This window comes from Microtus pennsylvanicus, chromosome 15, assembly GCF_037038515.1.
Source record: "Microtus pennsylvanicus isolate mMicPen1 chromosome 15, mMicPen1.hap1, whole genome shotgun sequence".
Classification (NCBI taxonomy): Eukaryota; Metazoa; Chordata; class Mammalia; order Rodentia; family Cricetidae; genus Microtus; species Microtus pennsylvanicus.
Genome location: NC_134593.1, coordinates 14,758,604 through 14,785,737, shown reverse-complemented (window position 1 = coordinate 14,785,737; position 27,134 = coordinate 14,758,604). Strand labels below are relative to the sequence as shown.

The following is a 27,134-nucleotide window of genomic DNA, read 5'->3' as shown; positions in this document are numbered from 1 at the left end:
TCTTTTTTGTGACACACCCAATGCCCAATTACTCCTGTGGAAACAGTTCGAGGCAGGTGCACAGAAATGAACAGCCCCAAGTTTTCGTTTGCTCCACCCCAGGGGGCGGGACCTCCTTTAAGAAGGAAGTTATTCGATCACTTATTCAAAGTAGGGTTGGGTGAACGTCCTGGGAAGTGGAATTCGGGGCCTGGACCTCCGTGCCTGGACCCTTTGCAGGCGCTGTCTTCCTCTCAACCCAAACCCCCAGCTGTCACCGTCGTTCGCGCTTTCTGTGCACATAACTCCTGGAAGCCGCTAACTCCTGATGTCTTCTGCCAAGTTATGGTGAGTGCCATGGATCCTCAGTCTCCGGCACAACCACACAGGATACCGGGGGACGCACCCAGAGGGCGCCTTTGCTGAGGCAGGGGACAAAGCTGGGGGCTGGGTGGGCCGCAGGGGGAGGGTGACACGCTGCTCACGCTCAGCCGCGGAACTTGGGAGACGGAGAATGGGCTGACGGGCTCCCCTACTGGATGAGAACCTTCCCTCAGGAACTATGGTGCCTCGGCCTCTCTTGTACCCTGTGATGAACTGATGAACCCAACGTTTGTGGGCTATGGCGGATTTGGTACAGTGTTCCGGGCACAACACAGAACTTGGGGCCATGATGTGGCAGTCAAGATCGTGAACTCGTGAGTGACCCCAGATATAGGCAGGATCTGGTCAAGGGGCAAGGCAAGGGGGGGGGGGGTGATCCTTCCAGGGTCAGACCCAACTGTGACTGTGACTCCCTTTCGGAGTGTAGGAAGGCGATATCCAGGGAGGTGAAAGCTATGGCGAATCTGCGTAGCCAGTACGTGCTGCTCCTGCTTGGGGTCACCGAGGACCTCGAGTGGGATTACATATCTGGGCCGGCTCTGGTGACAGTCTTCATGGAGAACGGCTCCCTCGCAGGGCTGCTACAGAGCGCGTGTCCTCGACCCTGGCCGCTCCTCTGTCGCCTGCTGCATGAAGTGGTGCTAGGGATGTGTTACCTGCACAGCTTGAACCCAGTGCTCCTGCACCGGGACCTCAAGCCTTCCAATGTCCTGCTGGACCCAGAGCTCCACGCCAAGGTCAGCCCATCTACACCCTACTGCAAGCTTGGAACATGTTGAATACCCTCGGCCTGTCCCTCTGAGTACAAGACTGCCCAGGTCAACTAGGAATTTTATCTCTAATCAGTCATATCAGGTGACAGAGGCCCTCCTTACCCACCTGGGTCAGTTCAATAAACCTATTCCACAAAGCCCCCCACCCCCATGGACCCAGGTTGACTTATCCCAGAAATTCTGACACACTAGAGCCAGGCCTGCCCATCAGCATCTTAGATCTCCTCCTTGAGTCTCACTGACTCCACCTTTCCCTCTGGTCCTCCAAGACCACCTTCAAAAAGCTGAGGCTGCATCTCCTGGAGGAGGGGGGGGGGGAATTCTGAAGAACGTCTGGCCCCTTCATCTAATACCTCCCTCTTCCTTTCCCTTGCAGCTAGCAGATTTTGGCCTGTCCACATTTCAGGGAGGGTCACAGTCAGGGTCAGGGTCCAGGTCCAGGGATTCAGGGGGTACCCTAGCTTACTTGGCCCCAGAGCTATTGGTTAATGTCAACCGGCCTGCTTCCCCAGCCAGTGACATCTACAGGTAAGCTATCCAGTCCAAAACATCCCAAATTTCTATACTATTTGAGCCCTTCTAAAGGATATGGCCTGGGAAAGCGGTCTTTCCAGGGGCCAGCTAAGCCTCCATTTTGTTTCTGTGCAGCTTTGGGATCCTTGCGTGGGCTGTGCTGGCTGGAAGAGAAGCTGAGTGTAAGACTCTAGAGAGACTCTGAGACTCTTACCCCAGGTGCCAGAAGCACCTAAAGCCCCGAGCCCTGCCTTTCACCTTTTTTCCTACTCAGCTGCCCTCTTCCCACCCCACCTCTCCCTGGGCTGACACTCCCGGCTTCTGTCCATGGGCTGTGACCTCATATCATGGATCTTTTATTGTTATCACCCCCCACTCCAGTGGTAGACCAAACATCACTAGTTCGTGACGCAGTTTGTGAAAGGCAGATTCGACCCCTATTGACAGAGCTGCCTCCCCCCAGCCCTGAGACTCCTGGCTTGGAAGTGCTGAAGGAGTTACTGATGCGCTGCTGGAGTTCTGAGCCCAAGGACAGGCCAACCTTCCAGGGTGAGTTGGGGGTTTCTCTAGCAACTAGGATCAGGAAGCTTGTCCTGCTTGCATGCCACTCACTCTGATGTCTTTCAGATTGCCAACCAAAAACAAATGAAACCTACCGCCTGGTACAGGACAAGGTAGATGCTGCTGTCTCCGAGGTATGTTTCCAAAACTGCCTTCCCACCCAGGAGCTAGTCAGGTACAGCACTTGTGACCCCTTTGACTTTCCAATGTATCTTCGCCGGTCACCATTCTCTAATCCTTGACCATCATCCCCACCCACCCCACCCTACCCCTGAGTCTCCAGGTAACAGACTCAGCAGATAATCCCTGGTACTTACTCTGGCTCCCAACTCTTGTCTGTGCAGGTGAAGCAGTATCTGTCTCAGCACAGAAACAGCAGCAGAAAGTTGTCAGGCCAGAGAGGTACAGAAATGAATGACCCTGGAGAAAGCTCAGTTTCTGACATGCTGGACAACCTGCATCTGGACAGGGGCTCCAGACCAGTTCCTGAAGAAGGCATAAGCCTTACAGAGAGAAGAGAACAGCAAGAACCAATTGGGCGTGCCACAACAGCAGCGACATCTTCGGATACAGGGGCTGGAACTCCCCAAATGCCACACACTCTACCCTCCAGAGGCCCAACACCCAACCCAAACTTCCCTGAGGCTCCCGGTCCTCACCCCCAAAGGAATCAGGTGAGACATTGGCAAGACTAGAGTATGCCCCCTTACCAGGGAAAAGTTGGGGTTGAGAGGTCCACGGTGATGGAACTAGCCTCTTGAATAGAAAGCCTGAGAACTCTGTGCTGTTTGCAGGGAGATGAAAGACAAGATACCTCCTGGGCTCCAGGGCCAAATCCAACAGCAGGTACCCATTCTTCAACCTCTCTTGCTCTCCCCCTGCTTTACTTTCCCATGACCTTCTTCAACACCTATAGATAGAGTCGAGATACCTCAGAGGGGGAAAGAAAGGACTAGAGATCAACTAACCCAACCCTTCTCATTGGTTGGGTTATTATTAACTAAAAGACCCCGCAAATCCCAGTCCTTCAAATAGTCCCAGCCCAAGGCTGGGGAACCTGACATGAGGAACCTGATATCCATTAGGTGAAAATCCCACTGAAGTCACACATAACCTGGTTTTGCCCTGGAGTCTGCTGTCTCTTCCCAGCACAAGATCCATGAGCCTTCACAGTTCCTTTATTGCTAAGGCAATCCAGAGGGTCTTCCATCAAAGACACCCAAACAGCAGGCGCTATTCCTCTTCAGCTTCTTCTAACTCTGTGGAGAGGCCCAGCTCACAGTCACTAGCAGGCTAAGACCCTGCATTTGCACTCCCCAGGGCGAACACAAGGTGTCGCTGCTGCCCCTCTCCCCAAAGTGCTTGTTAAACGCTTCTTTCTAACCACTGAATCTTCCCATTACCACCTCCTTTTCTTTCAAAGGGTCACAGTCTGTTATCTTCAAGAACTGTTGTGGAGTGCAGATTGGAAACAACAACTACATGGCAGGCAGCTGCTTACCAGCGCTACCAAGAACTGCTTTACCCAAGAAGAGCCCAGCACAGCGCGGCAGGGGCAGGGGCAGGGTCTGAATAGATTTCGGAGAATACCCGCAGGAGCCTGAAGCCAGTATAGAGGGAATTAAAGCACATTGTAAGGATCCCGGAACGACTTAGACGACTTAGACCACTTTCTGTGCTCCCCAATATTCTTTGAGAGCATTTAGACCTACACCCAAACCGATTTTTGACCTATTTCCCAAAAGTCAATAAACACAATATGTTAACTATGAGTGAGTCTGAGGTGGGGGAGGGAAGAGGAGATGGTGCTGCCGCCTGGCCGAAGCAGGAAGGGGGGCTCTGGGGACTAGTTATAGGCAACCTCTTGGCATATAAGGTCAGGGCCCAGCCGGTGGCAGGAAGGAATTGCAGAGCCTTGGCTCTCTGGTGCGCCAGTCTCAGGGTGGAGCTTTTCCTCCAGAGCTCAGTACTGGCGCCACCCTAAGGCTGAACTGACGGGATAACAGTCGCCACTCCCCCTTTCTCCTGGATTTTGAGCTCTGGGCTTGGGGCCCTGGTGAAGGAGGGTCTTTGGAAATTCAAAGGTGCCCCAGGCTCTCTAGACCATCCAGACTCCCACTGCACAGACTTCACGCACCTTGCTTTCTAGGCATGGGAGCATTTCTGATTCTCTGAGTCCAAGGATTGATAACTATGTCCAACGAAGAGGAGCACCAACCCAAGGAGCTATAGAGAAGGCTGGAGTTTGGAGAGTTCACACTTCGACACACCTGAGGGATCAAAAGTAGAAAGGAAATGCTCTTTCTGTCCTCACCCGCACCCCAGCCCCAGCTGGTACCAGGACAGCACTCCTCCCACGTTCTCCCAGGCATGACTTCCAGCCTTTCCAGCCTCCCCGTTTCCAAATACTGTATCTTGACACATCCCTCTTAATCCTCTCCATTACCTCGTGTGTCTCCCACAGACCACATGAAGAAAGAGGGGAGGTGGTTGTTAGAAAACACAATCTGAGCATAGGAGGCAGCCAGGGGAGTCCGCTCCGCACGGGAAGGGGCCGGACTGTATCGTGGGGAAGTGGGAGGGGGCCTTGGCGCCAAGAGGGAAGTGCCAGTCGCCCTCGGCCCTGAGCCACTAGCAAGCCGGCTCACACTAGTGAGCTGCAGCCAGCCCACCCACCTAGGCTCCCTCCCGGGGCCTAGCTTTGCTGAGAGAACTTCAGGAGCTTGACACAGAGCAGTGAGTTAATGGGTTGAGGGAGATTCTGGGGCACCTTCTCGTTAGGTTCAACTCCTGTCCCTCCAGTGAGATTTTTGCTAGGACACTACCATGGTCTGATTTGTGGGAAGGATCAAGAAGCCCTGTCACATTCAGCTGGGGCCCTTTGAGGGAGACCTGGCAGGAAATCCTATTGCTTCGAAAAGGGGCTGGGGTCAGAGTGGCTCCGGGAGAGGAAGAAAAGCGCAGTGGGGTTTATTAACTCTGTTCCCAGGGCAGGGGCTCCGGGCTAGGGCGGGGGAGACCATGGCCCGCCTCTTCAGTCCCCGGCCACCTCCCAGCGAAGATCTCTTCTACGAGACCTACTACAGCCTGAGCCAACAGTACCCACTGCTACTATTGCTTCTGGTCATCGTGCTATGCACGCTGGTGGCACTGCCAGCCGTCGCCTGGGCCAGCGGCAGGGTGAGAGAGATGGGCTAGGTGCGGGAGCCTGCTCTAGGAGGGGGGGGGAGCAGGCCTCGGGCTGGGACTATTTGAAGGACTGGGATTTGTGGGGTCTTTTAGTTAATAACGCCTTTGCTGGGAACCGGAAAAGAAGCATTGACCCGTCATGAATTGTTGTGACTCTGGGCACATGTGACCAAACCCTCCTCCCTCTAGGTTTGTTCCCTAGGTCTATCCTGGGAGGTAAATGTGTCCCGGATGCATCTCACTGTTCTACTGGTTCTACGGTAAATCCAACACCGGATTTTCCAGTTTTCCAGAGAGGAAACTCTACTCACATCCCTAGGGGAATTCATTTCCTGACTTTTTCTCTCCAGGTTTGGGAATGTGGGGCTGTTAGCTGTACCCACAGACTTCCAAGAGGCAATTTTCATCGATGTGGCTTAGTTACCCTCCTCCCTCCACCAAAAATCCTTTTTCCACTTTCATATTAGGCAGGAAGGGGGTTTTCAATCCCAAATTTGAAATATTCTGTTCCGGGTTTTCCTTTCACTCTTCGGAGCCAACGTGGGAAAAAGGACTGAGTATTGCTAATCCTTGTTACCCCAAGTTCAGAAAAAGGTGGGAATAAAGGGTAGGGACCGTGACTGGGGCTTCTGGGTTAGTGGGAAAGCAGGTATTCAGATCTCGGAGCTCGGATGGCAAGGAATTGCGGAAACTTGGGCTGCCTAGGTAAATATTTGTGAAGTTAGCGCATGGCTTGAGGAAGGAGGATCCTCCTGAGCAAATTAGCCATTTGGGTGATATTCACTCCGAATGCCAAGCACCTGCTACAGTTTCCCCTTTAAGCGGTAAGAACTGTGGGAATAGCCAGGCAAGTCTGGAATCACAGCACAGAGGCCAGTCCAAGTTCCTTGAGATCCTGCCTCAAACCTGAAAGAGCAAACAATTAAAAAAAGAAAAAAAAACCCAAAAAACAACAACAAAACTGAGATTTAGAAAGAGGGCCGGAGCCATTACCACGTGAGACTGCTGGGCTTCGTGGGTAAAACCAGTAGGGTTTCAGCAATGTCTTATGGTTCAATCAAATGTGAAAACACAAGCAGTCTGGTCCTGGGCTTTTTTTTTTTTTCATTTATTCAGCTGTATGTGGGTGTTGTGTGTGTGCGGGGGCGGGGGGGTGTTCGTGTGTGGACATGAATACACACATGTGGAGGTCAAAGGACAACTCGAAGGCGTGAATTCTCTTCTCTCACCTCATGGATTCTGAGAACTGAACTAGATCATCAGGCTTGGTGGCAAACCCCCTTCTCCACAGTGCCGTCCCAGCAGCCCTGTTTTCTCTGTGTGCATGTGTTGAAGACACTTTACAGAGCAGATGTGAACGGCGTCTAACTTGCTCCGTCTCACCTTGTGACAATTCCAAAACCATCCTTCCCCAATCTTGCTTGATGCATCCTTCATCCACAGGAGCTGACCTCAGACCCAAGCTTCCTGACAACCGTGCTGTGTGGTTTGGGCGGCTTCTCTCTGCTCTTGGGGCTGGCTTCCCGGGAGCAGCAACTGCAGCGCTGGACACGACCTCTTTCCGGCCTCATATGGGCTGCGCTGCTCGCGCTAGGCCATGGATTCCTGTTCACTGGGGGTGTGGTGAGCGCCTGGGACCAGGTGAGGAGAATCACAGTTAAGAAGCAGGGGAATAGGGACCCCAAATTCAGGCCCTGTGCAGTGAAACCCAGGCCTTCGGCTTCCCACACCCTTCTCCAGGTGTCGTTTTTCCTCTTCCTCATCTTCACCGTATATGCCATGTTGCCCTTGGGCATGCGGGATGCGGCTGTTGCGGGCCTCACCTCATCACTCTCACATCTGCTGGTCCTTGGACTGTACCTTGGGTGGCAGCCTGACTCACAGAGAGCTCTGCTACCACAGGTAAAAATGCAACAGTCACTGGCCTTTAATCCCGGCACTGGGCAGAGGCAGCCTGATCCACAAAGCGAGTTCCAGGATAGCCAGGATTTTTACGTAGAGAAACCCTGTCTCGAAAAAAAGAAACAAAAAAGCAAGAGTGCAGGTAATAGTCTACAGCCGGCTCAACCCCTGATAAAAATCCTCTGAGCATTTGCTGAGCTGGTACTCCACGGCAGGGCTCAACTTTGAGTGCAGAATCCAACACAGATAAACCTCCTATAGGGACCTCTAGGAGCTGGTAGATGGGTGCACCATGCCCGCCTTTACCAGAAGAGGGCGCTATAGTCATGGGGAAATCAGTCGTGATTCTCCCACAGGTACTGAAGGGAAAAGTGGAGCATGCGATCCTAACTTGAGTAGTGTCTTACAGGTGGAATGGGCTCAGGAGGTGAACGTGATAGAATAATATTCTCAGAGAGGAAATATACATGCAAGACATCTAGACCCGAGTGACCAGGTTAGCCCAGCAGCCAAGCGTCTACAGCAGAGCGCATAGAGGAGGAAAGGCACCCGCTCAACCCCATGGATGTCATAGTGCGGGACCAATCGTCCCCGAGATACTTAGGTCCCTCACTGCAGAGCCGGACTCTCTTCATTCTGTTCTTGGAACTCATACAGATAAACTTCCCAGCCCCACTGGGTGGTGTACTCTCCAAGTCTGGCCTTTACCCACAGTTGGCAGCAAACGCCGTGTTGTTCCTGTGTGGGAACGTGGTGGGAGCATACCACAAGGCCCTGATGGAGCGAGCACTGCGGGCCACATTCCGGGAGGCTCTCAGCTCCCTGCACTCACGCCGGAGGTTGGACACGGAGAAAAAGCATCAGGTCAGGAGGACCTAAGGGAGGGAAGAGGACGCAGCTCAGAGAGAACAGTTTTCTAGCACCTTCCTAAGAGATGGGTTTGGGCAATTTGTTTACCTTTCTCAAGTATTTCCTCTTTTGTATGAAATGTGACTATCACTCACCCCTGGAAGAGCATTGCTAGGTTGAAATTGAAGCCCAGTGAGACAGCTGAGAGGTAAGACTCTTGCTGCACAAGCCTGAAGACATGAGTTCAATTCCTGGAGCCTGCATAAAGGTAGCTGGAGATAACTGTCTCCACTAAGCTGTTTTCTGACCTCCACCCATACACTGTGGCCCATGCGCCCACATACACACGCATCGTGCAATGATAGTAAAATTAAATTTTAGCCAGGTTTGGTGGCTGGTGGCACACACCTTTCATCCCTGCTCTTGGGAGGCTAAGGCAGACCTATATCTGTGAGTCTGAGGCCACTCTGGTTTAGATAGTGAGTTCCAGGCCAGACAGGGCTGCATAGTAAGATACCGTCTCAAAATAATAATAACAAATAAGGATAATGATGATGATAAAAGTTATTAAAGGAAGATTTCAAGTTTAGATGTTGATACTGAGTTCAGTCCCTAAGCGACCAAGACAGTTTGGGATCCAGGAGTTGTGCTAGATGGACTGGAAATGTTGGGGCTCATACATACCAGTGGGTAGATGCAATGTGTGGGAGCCTGAGAAATTGGAAGGGCTGAGGCTCTTGGTTACAGGGCACAGGAGGGTAGAAGGGATGTCATCGTAGGGACTTTCTCCAGGAGCACCTCCTCTTGTCCATCCTTCCTGCCTACCTGGCCCAAGAGATGAAAGCCGAGATCATGGCCCGGCTGCAGACGGTGCAAGTGTCACGGCCAGAGAACAACTTCCACAGCCTGTATGTCAAGAGGCACCAAGGAGTCAGGTAGGAGAAAGGAAGCCAGGAGGGACCCTGAGCCGCTGCCTGGCCCCGTTAGGGGAGGGACCCTGAGCTGCAGCCTGGCCCCTTTAGGGGAGGGACCCTGCCTGAGCTGCAGCCTTGGCCCCACTGGGGGGGAGGGACCTTGAACTGCAGCCTGGCCCTGTTAGGGGAGGGACCGTGAGCTGCAGCCCTGGCCCCATTGGGGTGGGGGGACCCTGAACTGCAGCCTGGCCCTATTAGGGGAGGGACCCTGAGCTGCAGCCTGGCCCCTTTAGGGGAGGGACCCTGCCTGAGCTGCAGCCCTGGCCCCACTGGGGGAGAGGGACCCTGAACTGCAGCCCGGCCCTGTTAGGGGAGGGACCCTGAGCTGCAGCCCTGGCCCCATTAACACACTTCGCCCTATGCAGCGTGCTGTATGCCGACATCGTGGGCTTCACGCGGCTAGCCAGCGAGTGCTCCCCTAAAGAGCTGGTGCTTATGCTCAACGAGCTCTTCGGCAAGTTCGACCAAATTGCCAAGGTCAGAGGGGTTTCCCTCCCCAGCCAGGGGCCCTCAAATACCACCAACTGGGACCCTCTTGCAAGGAAAGCACCCCATCTTCTAAGAAGTCTTACAGCACAGGCCAAGCTCCCAGATACTGCAGTAGAAGTAGGATCCCACTCAGGAAATTGTCGCCATTCCCGAGAGACCTCTCCATGACTTTACAGACATCCCTAGCATAAAGCCTCTGGATATGCACCAAGATTTTCAGGCATTCTGATCTTGGGCGGCCCTTCTGGGAGAAATTTCTGCTTTGGACAACTCAGTTTAGCACATAATCAGACATCCTAGCTTGGGGTCTTGCCTCTATGTCCCCCAATCCTGACACTATTAACATAGACCGATATGAATGTACCCTATGTATACCCAAACTGGGGAGAACCATAGACCCTCCAGCCTTTGATTATTCCTTCTGCTAAAGACCTTGTACAGGGGACCTCAGTCAGTCCCATTCCAAGGGAGGCCATAGATCTGACCCAGACACTTCCAATCCCAGAAGTTCTTCAGGAATACCTCAGTTACTCCCCACCTTTCCCAACTCCCTCCTACCCCCTCTGGCCTCTAACCAGGTTCCTCCACACACCCACACACATACTCCCAGGAGCACGAATGCATGCGGATCAAGATCCTGGGAGACTGTTACTACTGTGTCTCCGGGCTGCCACTCTCGTTGCCAGACCACGCCATCAACTGCGTGCGCATGGGACTGGACATGTGCCGGGCCATCAGGTCAGTTTGGGGGTGCGAGACACGGCTGTTGGAGGGAATGTGGGAGGCAGGATGACACAGTACTCCTTGAGAAAAGGAGGAGCCGGGCAGGACTAAGCTTGTCCTACACCCGGCTCAGGAAAATACGGGTAGCCACTGGTGTGGACATCAACATGCGTGTGGGCGTGCACTCGGGCAGTGTGCTCTGTGGAGTCATCGGGCTACAGAAGTGGCAGTATGATGTCTGGTCCCATGACGTCACATTGGCCAATCACATGGAAGCTGGCGGCGTGCCAGGGTAAGACGTGGAGCTTGGAGCAGCTACAACAAAAGGTCGATTGACTCTTCCACTTGCTACTCCTCTGTTTACAGTCTCTAAGACAAGTTTGGGGAGATTGGGGGTTGTTGGGAGGCACTTCCTGTAACATGGGGCCCTTCTTGAAGGCACAGGTCTGGGAATGGTTTTTGAGAGAAATTGAAGGTTTTGAGGCTGTCCCTCCTGACTGTCACTGCTTCTTCCTTCCAGACGGGTGCATATCACAGGGGCTACCCTGGCTCTGCTGGCAGGGGCGTATGCTGTGGAGAATGCAGACACGGAACACCGAGACCCATACCTTCGGGAGCTAGGCGAACCTACATACCTGGTCATCGATCCTCGGGTAATAGCCCAGCTTGGACCCCGCAGAGTGGACCAAGCAAACCACCTAGTCAGCAAGACCAGCCTTTCCTTCTATGCCAGAAATTGAGTTGCCATGGGACAAGCCTAGAAGCAACGTGGGAGAGTAGGGAAATACCTCATTTTTACTCTCAGACTTCACGTGTCCCAGGCTGAGGAGGAAGATGAGAAGGTCACTGCAAAAGGATTACTGTCTTCTTTGGAGGGACACAAGATGCGCCCGTCACTACTGATGACTCGTTATCTGGAGTCTTGGGGTGCAGCCAAGCCTTTCGCCCACTTAAGCCACGTTGACAGCCCTCTATCCACCTCCACTCCACTTCCGGTATGTACACTTCCGTTATAAACCCCTGTGCCTGAGGAAAAACGGCCTCCACTGTCACGAGGCTCCACTCCCAGGCTCCCCGCCCCCCAATGAATCACTTGGTAATGTGTGACAGCGTTGAACTGCCTGGTTGCCCCGGTCAGTGGTTCAGATCTCTTCTTGCCCTCCCAGCTCACCTCAGAGATAATGAAAGATCCGTTCACCATGCCCAATGCACCTCAATCTTCCCTTCCCCTGCCACCCAAAGGAAATAGGTAACCCCACTTCCTCCAGACTCGGCACACCCATCCCGCCAGCAAATGCCTCTGTCAAGATCCGTTACTACAATTCCGTACTTTCATCCTTCCCAAAGTTAAGTTGTGAGCAAGCCAGGTGTTGCCTCTACTCCTCAGCGCTCAGACACTATTAAACGAAGTGGCAGGGAATTTGCTCATGGCCTTGAGAAGAAAGACGTCGCAAGCAGGCAAAGCAGTGGCAGAGGGGAAGAAGTGGGCTTACAGCTTGTCTGGGTGAAGCTAGAACAGGGCCTGTCACTGGTGAGCCTATATGTAAGATTTAGAGCTAATCTGTGACCCACCTGTGGCGAAGGCTCTTAAATCTCTCCCGCCTAGGCTTGCATTTCAGCCTACTCTCCCCATCACCCTATCTTTCTCATATCTGCTCCCACTTTCTCATACTGCAGCCGCCGTTCTCACACACACACACACACACACACACACACACACACAGAGCAGTGTTAGTTCTGCCTGGCTGGATTTCTGAGGCGTCTTCAGAGACTTCCGGATTCCATCCTCTCTCCTTCCTTTTCAATCCAGCAGAAACAGTTCTAGATCTCAGTAAGCAGTGGGCATGAGGGGGACATTGGCAGCAGTAGCTCTAGGAAGGATTCCAAAAGTCATTCTAGTGCAGAAAGAGATCAAATGGGTTTTTTAAAGGGGGCGTGGTTAAATGAGCAGGGGGAAGAGAAAGTAAGACTCCAAGAGCCCACACCCTATTGCAAAATGAGGTCTCCGTGATGCAGAAGGAATGTTGCGTGGAGTCTGTCACAAGCTCAGAGATCACGAGACAAGCTTGGGTGCAATTCTCGCAATAGAAAGGCTCACCGGAGGGCTTCTATGAAGGCTCAGTGTGAGGGGTGCAGGACAGGCACAGCTTGCTTGAGGGTATCTCTTGATTGCAGCAGGGCCTCATCAGCCCAGAAATTAACCCCTGAAGACCCAGGAACTCAGTCAAATATTAATGATTCCCAAAATGAATCTACTCCATCCCTCTCTCCCTCCTTCCCTCCCTCCCTCCCTTCCCCTCTCCCTCCCAGTCTCATGGGTCCTAATCTGGTTTTGAACTCACTATGTAGCCAAGGTGTCCTTGGAGTTTGTGATCTCCACCTCCCAAGTGGAGATTACAGATGTGGTCCACTACACCTGGGACCCTGGGGATCAAACCCAATGCTGCATGTATTCTAGGCAAACATCTGCTTACTCGTTCTTTCTTTCTTTTTTAAAGATTTATTCATTTATTATATGCAGTGTTCCACCTGTGTGTATGCCTGCACGCCAGAAGAGGGCACCAGATCTCATTACATATGGTTGTGAGTCACCGTGTGGTTGCTGGGAATTGAACTCAAGACCTCTAGAAGAGCAGCCAGTGCTCTTAACCTCTGAGCCATCTCTCCAGACACGCATTTGCTTACTCTTAACATTGTGGGGTTTTGGGGTGGTAGAGCAGCACTGTGCTGAAAAATTCTACCCATACATTGATCCTAGCACTGTTCTGTTGCCTGAGACAAGACCTCACTGTATAGCCCAGGTGGAAGCCATTCTCCTGCCTCAGGCCTTCTGGGTGCTGGAATCACATGCTGCCACACCTACCTAGCCCTCATGTTTTTTGAATGCTTCTGTGTCAGTCACTAGGAAAATTCTTGAAAAGACAGAAACAAGTAGATTTTCCCCCCTACTTTCATGTACCGTAAGGCAGAAGGGAGTCAGTTGACAAAAGCTAGGCCTGGGCATATATGCAGCCCTGGGCTCATATCGAGGCTCTACCATCCTCCTGGCTTGAGTATCTTATTCTCCCCTTCGGTTTCTCCTGTACACCGGGTTTGTTTGTAATCCTGTTACCATCAAATGAACCAAGGAGGGTAGGAAAGGATAGTCAACAGACAACAGACTTCGTGTACCGGTCTGGGGGGCACAGAAATTCCCTTTCTCCCTCAGTAATTGCTCTTTTACACCTGGCCATTTTTATAACTTCACATATATTGTGTGCGCCTTTTGGTGAAGAAGAGAATGACTGTATGACTATAATCAAGATGAATCCCCTTCCTTTTCTTTCTTCTCTGTACTTTGTTAACTACCTTGGCCAACTCTCAGCTCAGCATAGCTGACCAAACAAAGAGTCAGGGAGGGATCAATATTTTCTGCATAGTCGCTTCAATTCAAGTCAATGGATTTGTTAACATTCAAGAGTGCATGGGAAAGTCCCTACCTTTAGAATCTGCCGTCTTTTTAGATTTATTTATTTATTTATTTTACGTATACGCACGCTCTATCTGCATATATGACTTTATGCCAGTAGAGGGCATCAGATCCCACTAGATGGTTGTGAGCCACCACATAGTCACTGAGACTTGAACTCAGAACCTTTGGAAGAGCAACTGAGCCATCTCCCCAGCCCTGGAATATGCAGTCTTTAAGGAGACACAACTAACAGGCACCCAAATATAGGATGAAGGATTGCCCAGTTAAAAGATGATCTCCAGCCGGACGGTGGTGGCACACGCCTTTAATCCCAGCACTTCGGGAGGCAGAGGCAGGCGAATCTCTGTGATTTTGAGGCCAGCCTGGTCTACAAGAGCTAGTTCCAGGACAGGCTCAAAAGCTACAGAGAAACCCTGTCTTGAAAAACAAAAAACAAAAATAAAAAAAATAGATGATCTCCAAGAGCCAGCAAAGACTTTAAGGACCCTGGAAGTCTATAGAGTTAGGAGGAAATAGAATTTGAAATGATCCTTCCTGGGTCAGTAGGATTTGGTACAGAGTCGGAAGCGGGCCATTAGCAGCGACAGAAGCAGCCAGGCCAGGCACACATGGTCAAGGACAGAGGTAGAAAATTCAGTCAGGTTTACAGCCTGTCTTCGTGAAGGGGGATTATTCACCACAGCCCCATCATGTGTTCTTTCAACAGGAAAAGGCCTTCGGCACCCAGCGGAGCCTGGACCGGTGAGGAAACCTCACCTTTGACAGTGGGGCTCACTGGGTGAATCCTCCTTGGGGACTGCTTCATCTGGGCACTTTTGAGGATCTGTGTGGTAACTGGCTTGGCTGCCACTGTGCAGGAGTCGCGCCCCTCGGGGACTAGATGATGAACTGGACACCGGGGACGCCAAGTTCTTCCAGGTCATCGAGCAGCTCAACTCTCAGAAGTACGGAAAACAGAGGGCTGGGGTTGCTGGCGAAAAGTGGGGAGCTTTCCTAGAGAAAGACCCTCACGACCACCTCCACCTGTTCTGCCCCGGCCTCCCCCATCCTCTGTGGTGCTCGCCACCTCCCGCCTCACACCAGACAGTGGAAGCAGTCGAAGGACTTCAACCTCCTGACCCTGTACTTCAGAGATCCGGAGATGGAGAAGCAGGTGGGATGGAGAACAGAGCAACAAAAGATTTCCCAGCCTTGGCCCCGGGAAGGCTTAGGACTTCTCTCCCTGCCTGTCTTTCCCAGGTCTGCATAGTTTTGAACCCTAGGATGAGGGGATTGTGCCTCTCTTAGGAAAGTCATGCCAGGGGTCATGGTACGCGCTCATAACCCTAGCATTTAGGAAGTGAAGGCAGAAGGATCCCGAGTTCAAGGTCATCCTGGGCTACGTAGTGTGCCTGAGGCCAACCTAGGATATGACCAAAAAAAAAAAATGTCATCTGTAGGCTGAGGTATTTGGTAGAAATAAAAAGAGTGGGGACATCTTGAAGAATGCGTGGGGGCTACATAGATGAACCGAGGGGTGGAGGGTGAGGCTAGAGACCCACCTCTTGTCCAGGCTTGCTTCCTCCCCAGCCATGGACAACACCAATACCTTGTCTCCATCGATCCCTTTGCTTCCAGTATCGGCTCTCTGCACTCCCTGCCTTCAAGTACTACACAGCCTGCACCTTCCTGGTGTTTCTATGCAACTTCACTATCCAAATGCTGGTGACAAGCAGGTGAGATCGCGCCAGGCAACAACAGCACTGGCTCTCCCATACGGAACCCTTTGCCCTTCCTGACCCATGACCTACACTTTCTTCTGTTGGCACCTTCCCCCGAGTTTCAGACACCTACCCACATCCTCTGGAGGTAATCACAGTCCTCATCTTTATGTACATCCTGGGGCTAGGGGGGTAACCGAGCGGCAGAGAGAGGCATCCATTTAATGAGGCCTTAGGTTCAGTCCTCGCTACTGGAAAAAACATTGTACATACAAGACCACTTTCAATTACCTATCTCTTTGAACAATAGCAACATCCCCACAAAGGGCATTGTGTTCTCATCAACAAGCCCAACTCTCACAGCAAATGATTGAGTTATAATATAGACTCTCAAACCTAGGCCACTGCTTGGAAGAATAAGGTCTCACTCAACATTCAGAGGTCAAAGAGTTTCAGCCCAGAGGCTGATTCAGCCATGGCCACGGTTGTGAATCCTCTGTTCCCTCCAATGTTGTTCCAACTTTATCAGTTCCTGTTCTGCTGAAACTCTGCTCTGGACTTAAGTTAGTTCCCAGAACACCAGAACATTACGCCCTTCCTCAGCAGCTACTCTGCATCCCTGAGACTACTTCCCTTCCCCAACCCCACCTCCCAACCAGATGGCAAGCACAGCCCCCTCCCCAGAGCTCATTCTGGCACTTCAAAGCCCCCCTCTTGTCTTCTCTTAGGCCCCCAGCTCTGGCCATCACCTATAGCATCACCTTCCTCCTCTTCCTTCTCCTCCTCTTCGTCTGCTTCTCTGAGCATCTGACGGTAAGGAGGTCTGGGAAAAGGGGGAGTGACAAGCTGGAGCCCTAGCCATGACCTGGCCTGAAGAAGGAGCCCCGGCCCTGTAGTTATGACACCTGTTCTCCTTCCACAGAAGTGTGTCCAGAAAGGTCCCAAAATGTTGCACTGGCTGCCTGCACTGTCTGTCCTGGTGGCCACACGGCCAGGACTTCGAGTAGCGCTGGGCACTGCCACCATCCTCCTGGTGTTCACCATGGCCATCGCCAGCCTGGTGAGGACAAAGGGGGGGTTCTATCTACCACCATCAGGACATACTGGACCTGTGGGGTTGAAAGGGAATCCCTGGATCTAAAATGACAGCTGAAAAAAGACCAAAAGATGCTGGGAGGTGTGTGTGTGTGTGTGTGTGTGTGTGTGTGTGTGTGTGTGTGTATCCTACCCTCCAGGCATACTCATTGTTAACACTTCGTTGAATGTTCTTTCGTTTTCCTCTGTAGGCACTCATCATTTTTAGCTTATTGGCTGAAGGTTACAGAATTTATAATTTTTCCTAGAACTCAATAGGAGTTATCCCCCTGACAAATTAAAAAGAAAGAGAGAGGGAAGGAAGAAAGGCAGCCTACAGGGTTAAGTAGTTGACAAAAACTGACACTGGTTTGATGACATACTAGTATCCGTGACATCTCTCACAGCCCCTCCTCCCAGTAAGGACCCATCGGAAGCTCTCTCATCTGTCAGAAGGAGTAGAATATGCCTCTTTATAGGAGTTTGGTTCTAAGCCATTCCTTGCTCAGTCACAGCCCAAGGAGTTCACCTGCCCTCCACCCATCTCCTTCTGCAGCTCTTCTTGCCAGTGCCATCAGACTGCCTTTTCCTGGCTTCCAATGCATCTTCCATGGCTTCCAATGCTTCCTGGGAGCTGCCAGGATCCCTGCCCCTCATCAGCATCCCGGTGAGTGTTTCTGTACGGCCCTGAGTCTCTCTCCCCATACCCTTCCTCGTCAGTCTGCCAACTCATAAGCTAAAGAACACTCCATCCAGGACAGTAGGCATAGCCAGTGTCTGTTTTCATGAATGATATCTCGATTTGCCCGGTATGCCCTGTGCCCTGGGAGAACAGGAGCTGTGGGCACTCTCCCAGTGGTCTCTAGAGGATGCTTCTGACTGCGTTGCCTGGCCCACAGTACTCTATGCATTGCTGCGTGCTGGGTTTCCTCTCCTGCTCCGTTTTTCTGCACATGAGCTTTGAACTGAAACTGCTGCTACTTCTGCTGTGGCTGGTGGCATCTTCTTCCCTATTTCTGCACTCCTACGCCTGGTTGTCCGACTGCCTCATCGCCCAGCTTTATCAAAGCCCTTTGGACTCCAGGTAAGCACACTCACAGGGCACATCTGCACAAGCCCTCGGGAGAGTGAGTAAGACAGGACACAGAGCTGTCCTTGCCTCGCAGACTTGAACCACCCACAAGGCAAAAGGGAGGGGTGCTGAGGGCTCTTTGGGCACTGGGAGCAGGAAGGAGGCCATCAGGAAGGGGCAGAGCAAGGAACAACAATCTTGATTCTGATCTCTCAGGCCAGGGGTGCTGAAGGAACCCAAACTGATGGGAGCTATCTACTTCTTCATCTTCTTCTTCACGCTCCTTGTCCTGGCTCGGCAGGTATATCTCTCAGCTCGGTCCTCTGGGGCCTCCATGTGAATGGCTGAGGTTGGGTTCTCATATTGGTAACTTTTCTGTCTCATCTTCAAGGCTGAGCCCGAGTAGTATGTCCATTTGAAACTTAGAAGAGAGTGTTCCGACTCTTACTTCTTCCCTCTCTAAGCCCCTCAGGTTCTCACCAGCACCCCCCTCTCCTGTCCCCAAATCTAAGAAAAATCATGGCTATGAACAATGTCTGTTGCTCATTCTGCATAACCTAATTTGAAATAGATCTTAAAAGCCACCTCCCTCCAGGACAGTTGTACCTTAAACCTTAACTCTAAGCTAGCTGGGGGTCTTGGGGACACTGCTCTGTCACCCTAGAATGAGTATTACTGCCGCCTGGACTTCCTGTGGAAGAAGAAGCTGAGGCGGGAGCGAGAGGAGACTGAGACAATGGAGAACCTGACCCGGCTCCTCCTGGAGAATGTACTCCCGGCACACGTGGCCCCTCAGTTCATCGGCCAGAACCGGCGCAATGAGGTGACTCCCAACCCCATACTCCAGAGGCCCAGATGCAACTGAGCTTGGATGAGAATCTTGGGTCTTCTCCCATCCTTTCTGGGGTCCCCAGACAGTGGATTAGTGGCCACCCACGCCCCTGCCTTGTCAGAGCACAGTCTTGGGGCTTGTCCTTGGTGGCCACAAAATCTGTGCTTCCAGTTTTTGTTTAGAAAGAACAACTTCTGGGCTTATATCTCGCTGGTAGAGCTTGCCTACCATGCAGGAGGCCCATGGCCAGAGGGTGGGAGTGAGGGGAAGGCAAGCATCTTTCCAAGTCATGGCCATGTCACGCCTTTCGGAAGCCTGAGTCAAACAGTGGTGGGAATGGTCTGAGGAGCACGCCACCCATCCCTGTAGCTCTACAACACCCTATATGGTAGCTGTTATCCATATGTGTCCATTCAAGCAAATTTTAATTAATTAAAATAAAATCCAGTTTTCTAGGGCGCAGGGGGCAAAGAATACTTCATAGCCTGGAACACACTAAAAGTGGAAGGAGAGAACTAACTCCCGAAAGTTCTCCTCTGAGCGCTACATACATGCTTCGGCGTGTACACACACACACACACACACACACACACACACACACGCATACATACACAAAACCAATAAACTTATTTAATTCAAAAAGCATAACTCCAAATTTGCAAATGGGGCCACTTTTCTACCTACTCTTCACACCCTGAGTCGTGCAGTAGCTGCTCTCTGGCTCACCCCTCTTCAGACTTATTCCCTTGGGTGAGGACTGAAGCTGCTGGCCCAGGGGCTAAGCATCTCCCCCTCCTCCTGTTCGCAGGATCTCTACCACCAGTCGTATGAATGCGTTTGTGTCCTCTTCGCATCGGTCCCCGACTTTAAGGAATTCTACTCTGAATCAAACATCAACCATGAGGGCCTGGAGTGTCTGCGGCTGCTCAATGAGATAATTGCTGATTTTGATGAGGTGCAATACAAGACCCCATGTTCCAAATTCTGGATCCCCCCCCCCACCAGCTCTTGCTCACATTTTCCTCTCCTGACCATTCGGCCACTTCTACTCCCCAACCTCTCCAACCCTCCCCGACCTCTGAGCTTTACCCCTTCATTGCACGCTGCCAACTACCTCCTTCCCACCACCATCTCCAGCCCTACATGGTCCTTTAGCCTCCAGTGGCCTGGGCAGGCTTTTGGAGAAGGAGTGGTGAGAGCAAGAGAGAGGGGGACACAGCCTCTTTCTCTACAGCTGCTCTCCAAGCCAAAGTTCAGTGGAGTAGAGAAGATCAAAACTATTGGCAGCACCTACATGGCAGCCACAGGCTTAAACGCCACGTCTGGACAGGATACACAGCAGGTACAGCAACCCCTTCCGGTCAACCCTCCTGGGGGGCTTCCACTGGTGGGCGTTTTCAGGAGCCGGACTTATTTCTCTGCCCATCACGGTGGGTGGACCCATTTACCAGGACGCCGATCGAAGTTGCAGCCATCTGGGCACCATGGTGGAATTCGCAGTGGCCCTGGGGTCTAAGCTGGATATCATCAACAAGCACTCATTCAATAACTTCCGCCTTCGTGTGGGTGAGGGGCCTCCTTTGCTGGGGCAAGGTGGTACCTCCCCTCCCCTCCCTAAGACCTTCCTTAGCTGCTCTCCAGCTCATCTCTGAACACCCTCCCTCCAGACTTGCTCTCCAGCCTGAAGCTTAAGGCCACTATCTGAGAGCTAAGACATTCACCCTTCCCTTCCCTTTCCTTCCCCAATCCTCTCTCCACCAACCTCTAAGACTCTTACTAAAGCCAGGCGGCGTGGTGCACGCCTTTAATCCCAGCACTCAGGAGGCAGAGGCAGGCGGATCTCTGTGAGTTCGAGACCAGCCTGGTCTACAGAGCTAGTTCCAGGACAAGCTCAAAAGCCACAGAGAAACCCTGTCTCGAAAAACCAAAAGAAAAAAAAAAAAGACTCTTACTAACCCATCTCCTTTAATCTCCTTCTTCCAAGTTCGCCCCCATCAAAGTCCCTCCTTACCACATTTCTTATCAGGGTTGAACCATGGACCAGTAGTAGCAGGAGTGATTGGGGCGCAGAAGCCACAGTATGACATCTGGGGGAACACAGTGAATGTGGCCAGCCGCATGGAGAGCACAGGAGTCCTTGGCAAGATCCAAGTGAGAGAACTATGACGTAGGGGTGGGGGAGGGAGCACGGAAAGGCTACGCTCCCTTACCCCTCTTCCAATTGCAGGTGACTGAGGAGACAGCGAGGGCCCTGCAATCCCTAGGGTATATATGCTACAGCCGGGGTGTCATCAAGGTCAAAGGCAAAGGGCAACTCTGTACGTACTTCCTGAACACAGACCTGACAAGAACTGGATCTCCCTCAGCACCCTAGGCACCTCAGCAACCCCTCCTCTAAGATCTTCAATAAAACGTTTACTGGGCATCTGAATCAGTCCATGGACCAGAAGCTGCTGAGGTAGCTGGAAATCGCCTCTTTGCTCCTCAGTGGCACAGTTTCTTCCCGAGCTGTCTTCCTAGGCCTCTCATTCTGGGACATCTTGTTTATGGGGTTCGGCATGGCTTCTGAGAGATGGCAGGTACTGATGAACAGAATTCTGGAAGATGGGATTTGATGCCTGAGTCCCCAGACTTCTTTGGGAGATGAAGAGATGGAAAACCTTCTCCCAGGACTCTCCTGAGAGGATGTTAGGTTTACATCATCAACGATACGTACCACCAAGTTCTGGGAAGACATTTCACAAGAACTGGTTTTCTTAGAAGGTGCCTTGAGTCATGACTCTAGGGCCACACAACGAACCCCTTTAATATTTCCTTTAGGAGTCAGTAGTGTGTTTTTCTAAGTGGGATCTGCAGGTCACCTATTTCCGAATTAGGAAGGTAGAGAGCTCTATCTGCCCATGTGTTCCTTCCAAAACTGCAAACCACGGGGAACTGTTGAGAGGGACCCCACCGGAGTGGTCCCTTCTGGAAACCAATGAACATCCCCCAGTGCCCCATAATGTACACCTCATTCACAGGCTAAGCTTTTTTCAGACTTTAGTTTTAATCGTAAAGCTGCCTGCAGAAGCCAGACCAAAGCATACAGTCTCTTGGCCCTGACTCCCCCCACCCTTCCCTCTTTTCCTCTTGCGTCCAGTCCCCAACCTGTTCTCCAGATACAGAAGTGGGTCAGACCAACCTACTACAGTTCACCTCACTCAGGAGGGGGTGGAGGAGGTCATGGAGGCTTCGGTGGGACCTTGCTCAGGGGAGGCGGGTGTGGCCTTCTGGGACTGGCACAGGGTGCCCCCGCGGCGGGTACTGTACACCTCAGAGCCAGTGGCCTCCAGCAGCTTGACTACGAAACCCACGCCCGCTGAGCGGAGCAAGCCGCCGCCCGCGCACGCATACAGCACCGGGTTCACGCTGCTGCTCAGGAAGGCCAGCGCGATGAGCACGTAGCGGGCCATCTTCAGATGCCTCCCCACAGAGTCGGCCTTGTCCCAGCCCACCAGCGCGCGACCGGCTTCCACCAGGTTCACCAGGTGGTAAGGCAGCCAGAAGGCGGCGAAGGCCAGGATGATAAGGACCACCAGGCGGCCGGTACGGCGACTGCGACGGAAGCGCCGAGCCTGCAGCCTGCGTCCGATGTCAGAGTAGCTGGCCACCACCGCCAGAAAGGGCAGAAGGAAGCCAGTGATGGTTTCAAAAAGCAGATGAAAGGCCATATGCCCGTCGCTGGGATAATACGGCCGGCAGATCAGAGTCCTGTTGAGCCGTTCTACGGAACGGTACACAATGACCGGTGTAGCCAGCAGAAAAGACACCACCCAGATGCTTGCCAGCACCCATCTGGCAATCGTCTTAGTGCGCACCTTCTGGGACACAAAGGGCTTGGCCACTGCCAATGAGCGGTCCAGACTCATGATGGTGATAAGCAGGACGCTGGCATACATGCTTACTCCACAAACATAGTGGCACAGGCGGCAACCGGTCACTCCAAAATTCCACGTGCGTCGAGCCAGGAAGTGTAGAAAAAAGGGAGCAGTGAGCAACACAGCCAAGTCGGCCAGAGCTAAGTTCAGCACCAGCAGGGCGGTGACGGAGCGTTTCTGCATCCTCTTCAGGATGCTCCACACCACAAAGCCATTGCCAGGAAGCCCCACAGCCAGGGCCACAGACAGCAGGGCAATAGGCAGAGAGAGAGACATGCCACCGGGAGAGGAAGGTGCTGCAGGAGATGTAGTGTTTGGAGCCATCAAAAGAACCTAGAGAGTAGGAAGTGAGCACACCCATGAGGAGAAAGTCTAAGAATTCTTGACACCTCATCACATGAATATGAATACTCTGATTTCCAAAATCTCCTCCAAATATACACCACACCCTCACTGTCAACCCCGTTGTCTTCAAGAGACCTGGTTGAATAGGAAGACTAATTTCCTAACTGGCCTGTGGGGCCCCTTCTTCGCCACAAGCCCTGTTGCAAAATAAACAGCAACAGCCGCGTTTCACCGTCTTTCTCTTAAGGGACCCGGGAACCCAGCACCAGACTGGACGACTTTCCTCCCCACGGCTGAATCCCATGAGAGACCAGCTCTTTGATCTCCTGAGAGGCCGCTATCCGCAGAGCACTGGTGACTTTCTCCGATCACTTACCCACTCTCTCAAGAGCTGACCAGCGTGCACCAGGGAGGATTGGGACAGGGCGGGGTTAGTGGACAGGCCCTAAGAACAAGTCCTTTTACACAGGTCAGACTTTCTTTGGAGATTCTTTCTCACCGTGTCCCCAGCTACACCTGCCACACGGACACACTCACATACACAAACTCACACACAACACACTGTCACACTCATATTCACACTCAAACACTCATATACAACACACTGACAGACACACACACCATCCAATTCCTAGGATACTTACAAGGTTTTCCAGATGTTGATCAGAAGTCAGTGCCACGTCTAGAGTCAGGGCAAAGTGGTCGGACAGAGAATTCCTGAATCTGTCCTAGTGCTGGGTCTTGGTCCTGCTTCTAAATCTGCCAGAGAGGAAGTACCACAGAGCAGAGGAGGGGGAAGATGCATCTCTGAGGGTGAGGGCTGAACAAAAGCCCCACACCCTCCTTCACCGTTAAGGAGGGACAGTCTGTGTTCCAGAGCAGCCCAGAGGGAGGACCGCTCCTGGGGTGGAGCTAACTGAGGAGTACCCAGGAAAGGCTGGTGAACTAGAACAGAGGGGTGCCAGGAGTGAGCTGGCTGGGGTGTGGTCTAAAAATGCAGGTCTGGACTGGAGAGGTGAACAGAGTCAGGGATTATATCACAGGCGAAGGAAGCAAGGACATAGGCTCAGAATGAGACTGCTGGTTTAAAAAAAATAATATCTTTGTACTTCATGTTAAAAATGTGGACATGGTACAGTTTTTAGATTCACGGGAATCATATGTATTGGTCTATGTATTGTTGTGGGTTAGGTGATATCATGATATAAAAACAGCATATTGGTGTCAATGCCACCTTAGGCTATATGAGCTTGAGAGAGCACTAGATCAACACACACGGCGGGGGGGGGGGGGGGTCAATGAGAATACGCAAAAAGTGGATGAAGGGGGAAGCAGCCTATTCTTGCCTTCAGGTCAGACCATGATCTTGGTGAGGATGTAGGGACAAAGCCATCTCCAGCAACTCCCGTTACAAGTTAGCCAACTCTCCATTCTTTTTGAGAGAAGAATATGGCTTTCTCCCCTTTCCCCTGCCCACTTTACCACATAGTAACCCTGATGGACTTTCTCAGCGGGTGCTAGGCAAGGATTGGTACCACTTCCTCCCTACATCCTTACAGCCTTGCTGTTTGCCTTTTAACTTGCCACTTGCCAGGAAAGATAAGAAGCTTACTGGTGGCCATCAAGGTCCCTTATGTTTTCCAGTGCCCTCACTTGCTGTACACTGAGGAAAGCCAGATCAGCGCTGACCCAGTAACTGTCAAGCAGAGGATATGATGTAAAGAGGCTGAAACCACAATGCGAACTGAAGGCAGAGTTGAGGAAGAGCTCTCTGACCACACCGGCTGTGTAAGGTGAAGCACTTAAAACAGGAAGTTCAGGAACCTCTGCTCCAGAATGCCAGGCTAGGAAGAATTCTGTGTTCGTGGACAGAAGCTTCTGGGTCAGAGCTCCAGGGCCATCCAGAACCATTTTGAGCAGATGGTGGGCTGCACTTGCCCTCACTCAGCCTGCTCCATCTTCCTTTGGGAGCAGTCTCCCCAGAGACCAGGCTCTCTAAACATACTTCCTCCCTAGGTCAGAGGTCACTTCATTACCAATTCCAGTGTTTTTAGCATGACCCTGGAGACTGGCTTTCTTTTTTTTTTTTCTCTTGGCCTCTGCTTGAAGGGTGAGAAAAGCCATTGAAGAAGAGCCCAGAGTAACCACTTGAGAGGTCAGCCACCTCAGTTGGCCGAGGACTGAAGGGTCTAGGAATAAGAAATTCAGGGCTAATAAGAATGTTCTGAGACAACTAGATGGAACGGTCATATGTGTGTCCGCATTGTCCCCTAAAGAAAAAAAAATTGCCTTCTACTGTCACCCAAATCAAAAGTGTCATTCAGGTTCTAGATCTGATAATAGGGAGATTCCAGAGGTGGAGGCTAGGAAGCAATGGGGACAGGCTAGGAACAGCTAGCATCCTGGGAAGAGGGAAGGCAGCAGAGAGAAAAGACAGAGGAAGGAAAGGCGCCACCTTCCCGAATGATTGTTTCAGTTTTCCATATCTTCCAGCCATCTCCACACCTCCTCCTCATCAACCCTCATGCTTCCTCTGGCAAAGTGTGCTGGCTCCGGAGGCTCCCCACAGGCCTGGTGGCTTTTGGAGGGGTGTGGGGGTGAGCAGGGGGATAGAGGGAGAGGTTCAGTCTTGCAGCCCCAGGCTCCTGCACTACCCTTCAGCCGTGTGCCTCCCTCTCCCTGCACTGACTGGAAGACAAGCAGAACCCTTCCCTTTTATACTGCACAGATTTACTTCCCCCTGGCAGGCCGGTTTCCTCCTCCTACGTGCCTCTAAGAATGGATTTTATACATCCCTATCCAAATTTCACAGTGCTTCTAGAGACGGGCCTGGGAAATCGGGTACCCTGGATGGGGAGACAGGACAGAAAGCCACTGAAGACTGGCACTGTCTAGTCCTGGCCTTTCCCAGCCGAGAGCAGGTGGCTTCAGTACAACACAGGCATGACTAACCACTAACAGGAACACATTTAAGCTATGAGTTGATGGCTTCCCAGTCTATTTCACAAGAATAGCTGCTGGCAACAGGTAAGCATTTCTGGAACTTGAATCCAGGCTGTACTGCAAGCACCAGTTTTGAACATAGGCCACAGTCACCCACACAATCCCATGGTTTGGAGTAATCTGGGCCTGTGGAGTAAACCTGTCCAGCCAAACCCAAACTGCAATCAGAGAAGGATCCCCCCAACTACCCTAGAGCTCCAGGAATAATGGAAAGCGGTAGGGAAGTCCCGAGTTTGAGGTCTTGGCTACCATTCCTGATTGTCCTTCTCCATCCTGCCTCCGCCTCCAGGGTCTCCATTGCCCCTGCCCTGCCCCACTACTTTCAGCCTCGGTGTAGTTCGGAGCTCCATGGTACCCTCCCTAGAGCGGCTGCCCCCTCTGGTCTCCCCAGAGCCCTCAAAGAGCCGAGTGAGGAACCGGGGCCCCGCCCGGGGCAGCAGATCCCCCGCAGTGAAGACGTAGAGCACCGGGTTGACGCTGGAACTGAAAAATGCCAAGGCTGTAGTTCCAGCGCGCGCCGCCTGGCCCGCCCCGCCAAGCCTGGCCAGGAGCCCTTCCGGTGGAGCGAGCGCAGCCACTGCCTGCAAGAGATTGACCGCGTGGTAGGGGGTCCAGAGCAAGGCAAAGGCCAGCACGATGGCGCTCACCAGACGACCCACCCGTGTGCCGTGTCGCCCAGAGCCCCAGCGCGCGCCCCGCAAACGCGTCAGCGTCACGCCATAGCAGCTGAGTACTGTTCCAAAAGGCAGGACGAAGGCAGTCAGGGTCTCCAGGCTCAGATGAGCAGCGGCGTGCACGGCCGATGGGTGGCACAGTTGACACACGCGATCGCCCCAGAGGTGGCGGTAGACGGCGGCCGGAACGGCGAGCACCAGGGCGGCCAGCCAGACCCCCAGCAAGAGGCGGCGGGCCAGAGCCGGGCTACGTAGTCGGGGAGCCAGAAAGGGTCGAGTGACAGCTAGGCAGCGCTGCAGGCTGAGCAGTCCGGTGAGCAGCACGCTGGCGTACATGCTGAGAGCGCACACGTAGTACACCGCCTTGCAGCCCACCTGGCCCAGGGGCCAGGCCTGCCCGCTCAGGAAGGCCACAAAGAGCGGGGTGAGCAGAAGGACCGCGCCGTCGGCCAGCGCCAAGTGCAGCACAAGTGTGGCCGCCAGCGGCCGCCCCGCAGTGGGTCGCCACCCCGCCAAACTCCACACTACGAAGCCGTTGCCCGGCAGTCCCAGCAATGCCGCCAGCAGTAGGAAGGCGGTGCCGGTGGCCCGCGAGGCCTTCCAGCTCAGCAGCGTCTCATTCCCAGGCGGACGGTAGCAGACTGACATCCTCCTAAAAGGGGGCTGCAAAAATCCACCCGGTGGAGCATTCAAGATTAGAGCAAAGGCC

The 27,134-nt window shown here is 52.6% G+C and overlaps 4 protein-coding genes and 1 long non-coding RNA gene across 9 annotated transcripts; 2 read left to right on the top strand and 3 right to left on the bottom strand.

Annotated features, from left to right (window-relative positions):
* Positions 1-209: 209 nt before the first annotated feature.
* Ripk3 (receptor interacting serine/threonine kinase 3) lies at positions 210-3,961 on the top strand. The gene is made up of 10 exons (XM_075948918.1): positions 210-327; positions 537-677; positions 791-1,100; positions 1,513-1,664; positions 1,785-1,831; positions 2,031-2,198; positions 2,277-2,344; positions 2,555-2,884; positions 3,005-3,056; positions 3,634-3,961. Exons 1-10 carry the CDS (start codon positions 308-310, stop codon positions 3,780-3,782), a joined length of 1,437 nt encoding a protein of 478 aa, XP_075805033.1. The 5' UTR covers positions 210-307; the 3' UTR covers positions 3,783-3,961.
* LOC142835472 (uncharacterized) lies at positions 1,663-11,566 on the bottom strand. 3 transcript variants are annotated; one of them, XR_012907887.1, is made up of 9 exons: positions 11,508-11,566; positions 10,972-11,093; positions 8,835-9,056; positions 8,306-8,408; positions 6,783-8,176; positions 4,348-4,480; positions 2,921-3,469; positions 2,528-2,713; positions 1,663-1,813 (listed from the first exon to the last, which is right to left on the bottom strand). It is a non-coding gene; the product is annotated as an uncharacterized LOC142835472 (long non-coding RNA). The 3 variants fall into 3 exon arrangements; XR_012907886.1 differs by having other exon boundaries at positions 8,306-9,056; XR_012907888.1 differs by lacking the exons at positions 6,783-8,176; positions 8,306-8,408; positions 8,835-9,056; positions 10,972-11,093; positions 11,508-11,566 and adding an exon at positions 4,657-4,756.
* Adcy4 (adenylate cyclase 4) lies at positions 4,833-21,611 on the top strand. 3 transcript variants are annotated; one of them, XM_075948917.1, is made up of 26 exons: positions 4,834-4,946; positions 5,200-5,390; positions 6,843-7,040; positions 7,140-7,301; positions 8,016-8,165; positions 8,943-9,085; positions 9,490-9,601; positions 10,224-10,351; positions 10,470-10,628; positions 10,857-10,989; positions 11,158-11,331; positions 14,515-14,549; positions 14,666-14,752; positions 14,892-14,961; positions 15,426-15,523; positions 16,237-16,321; positions 16,431-16,568; positions 17,139-17,249; positions 17,482-17,666; positions 17,871-17,955; positions 18,319-18,477; positions 19,295-19,441; positions 19,721-19,828; positions 19,938-20,052; positions 20,513-20,637; positions 20,714-21,611. In XM_075948917.1, exons 2-26 carry the CDS (start codon positions 5,232-5,234, stop codon positions 20,858-20,860), a joined length of 3,213 nt encoding a protein of 1,070 aa, XP_075805032.1. In that variant the 5' UTR covers positions 4,834-4,946; positions 5,200-5,231; the 3' UTR covers positions 20,861-21,611. The 3 variants fall into 3 exon arrangements, with proteins under 3 accessions (XP_075805031.1, XP_075805030.1, XP_075805032.1); XM_075948916.1 differs by having other exon boundaries at positions 4,833-4,946; positions 5,205-5,390; positions 6,843-7,301; XM_075948915.1 differs by having other exon boundaries at positions 4,833-4,946; positions 6,843-7,301.
* On the bottom strand, positions 21,512-26,984 carry Ltb4r (leukotriene B4 receptor). The gene is made up of 2 exons (XM_075948920.1): positions 23,393-26,984; positions 21,512-22,736 (listed from the first exon to the last, which is right to left on the bottom strand). Exon 2 carries the CDS (start codon positions 22,725-22,727, stop codon positions 21,687-21,689), a length of 1,041 nt encoding a protein of 346 aa, XP_075805035.1. The 5' UTR covers positions 22,728-22,736; positions 23,393-26,984; the 3' UTR covers positions 21,512-21,686.
* Ltb4r2 (leukotriene B4 receptor 2) lies at positions 25,997-27,073 on the bottom strand. The gene has a single exon (XM_075948919.1). The coding sequence runs from the start codon at positions 27,071-27,073 to the stop codon at positions 25,997-25,999; it is 1,077 nt and encodes a 358-aa protein (XP_075805034.1).
* Positions 27,074-27,134: the final 61 nt, after the last annotated feature.

What these genes read in the sequence shown, in the direction of transcription:
- Ltb4r2 (XM_075948919.1), bottom strand. Translation starts at nt 27,073, where the DNA reads ATGTCAGTCTGCTACCGTCCGCCTGGGAATGAGACGCTGCTGAGCTGG.
- Adcy4 (XM_075948916.1), top strand. Translation starts at nt 5,232, where the DNA reads ATGGCCCGCCTCTTCAGTCCCCGGCCACCTCCCAGCGAAGATCTCTTC. An exon ending in GACATGTGCCGGGCCATCAG is followed by an intron (nt 10,352 to 10,469) that starts GTCAGTTTGGGG and finishes CACCCGGCTCAG; the next exon opens with GAAAATACGGGTAGCCACTG. An exon ending in TAATTGCTGATTTTGATGAG is followed by an intron (nt 19,442 to 19,720) that starts GTGCAATACAAG and finishes CTTTCTCTACAG; the next exon opens with CTGCTCTCCAAGCCAAAGTT.
- Ripk3 (XM_075948918.1), top strand. Translation starts at nt 308, where the DNA reads ATGTCTTCTGCCAAGTTATG. An exon ending in GGACAGGCCAACCTTCCAGG is followed by an intron (nt 2,199 to 2,276) that starts GTGAGTTGGGGG and finishes GATGTCTTTCAG; the next exon opens with ATTGCCAACCAAAAACAAAT. An exon ending in AGGGCCAAATCCAACAGCAG is followed by an intron (nt 3,057 to 3,633) that starts GTACCCATTCTT and finishes TTTCTTTCAAAG; the next exon opens with GGTCACAGTCTGTTATCTTC.
- Ltb4r (XM_075948920.1), bottom strand. Translation starts at nt 22,727, where the DNA reads ATGGCTCCAAACACTACATCTCCTGCAGCACCTTCCTCTCCCGGTGGC.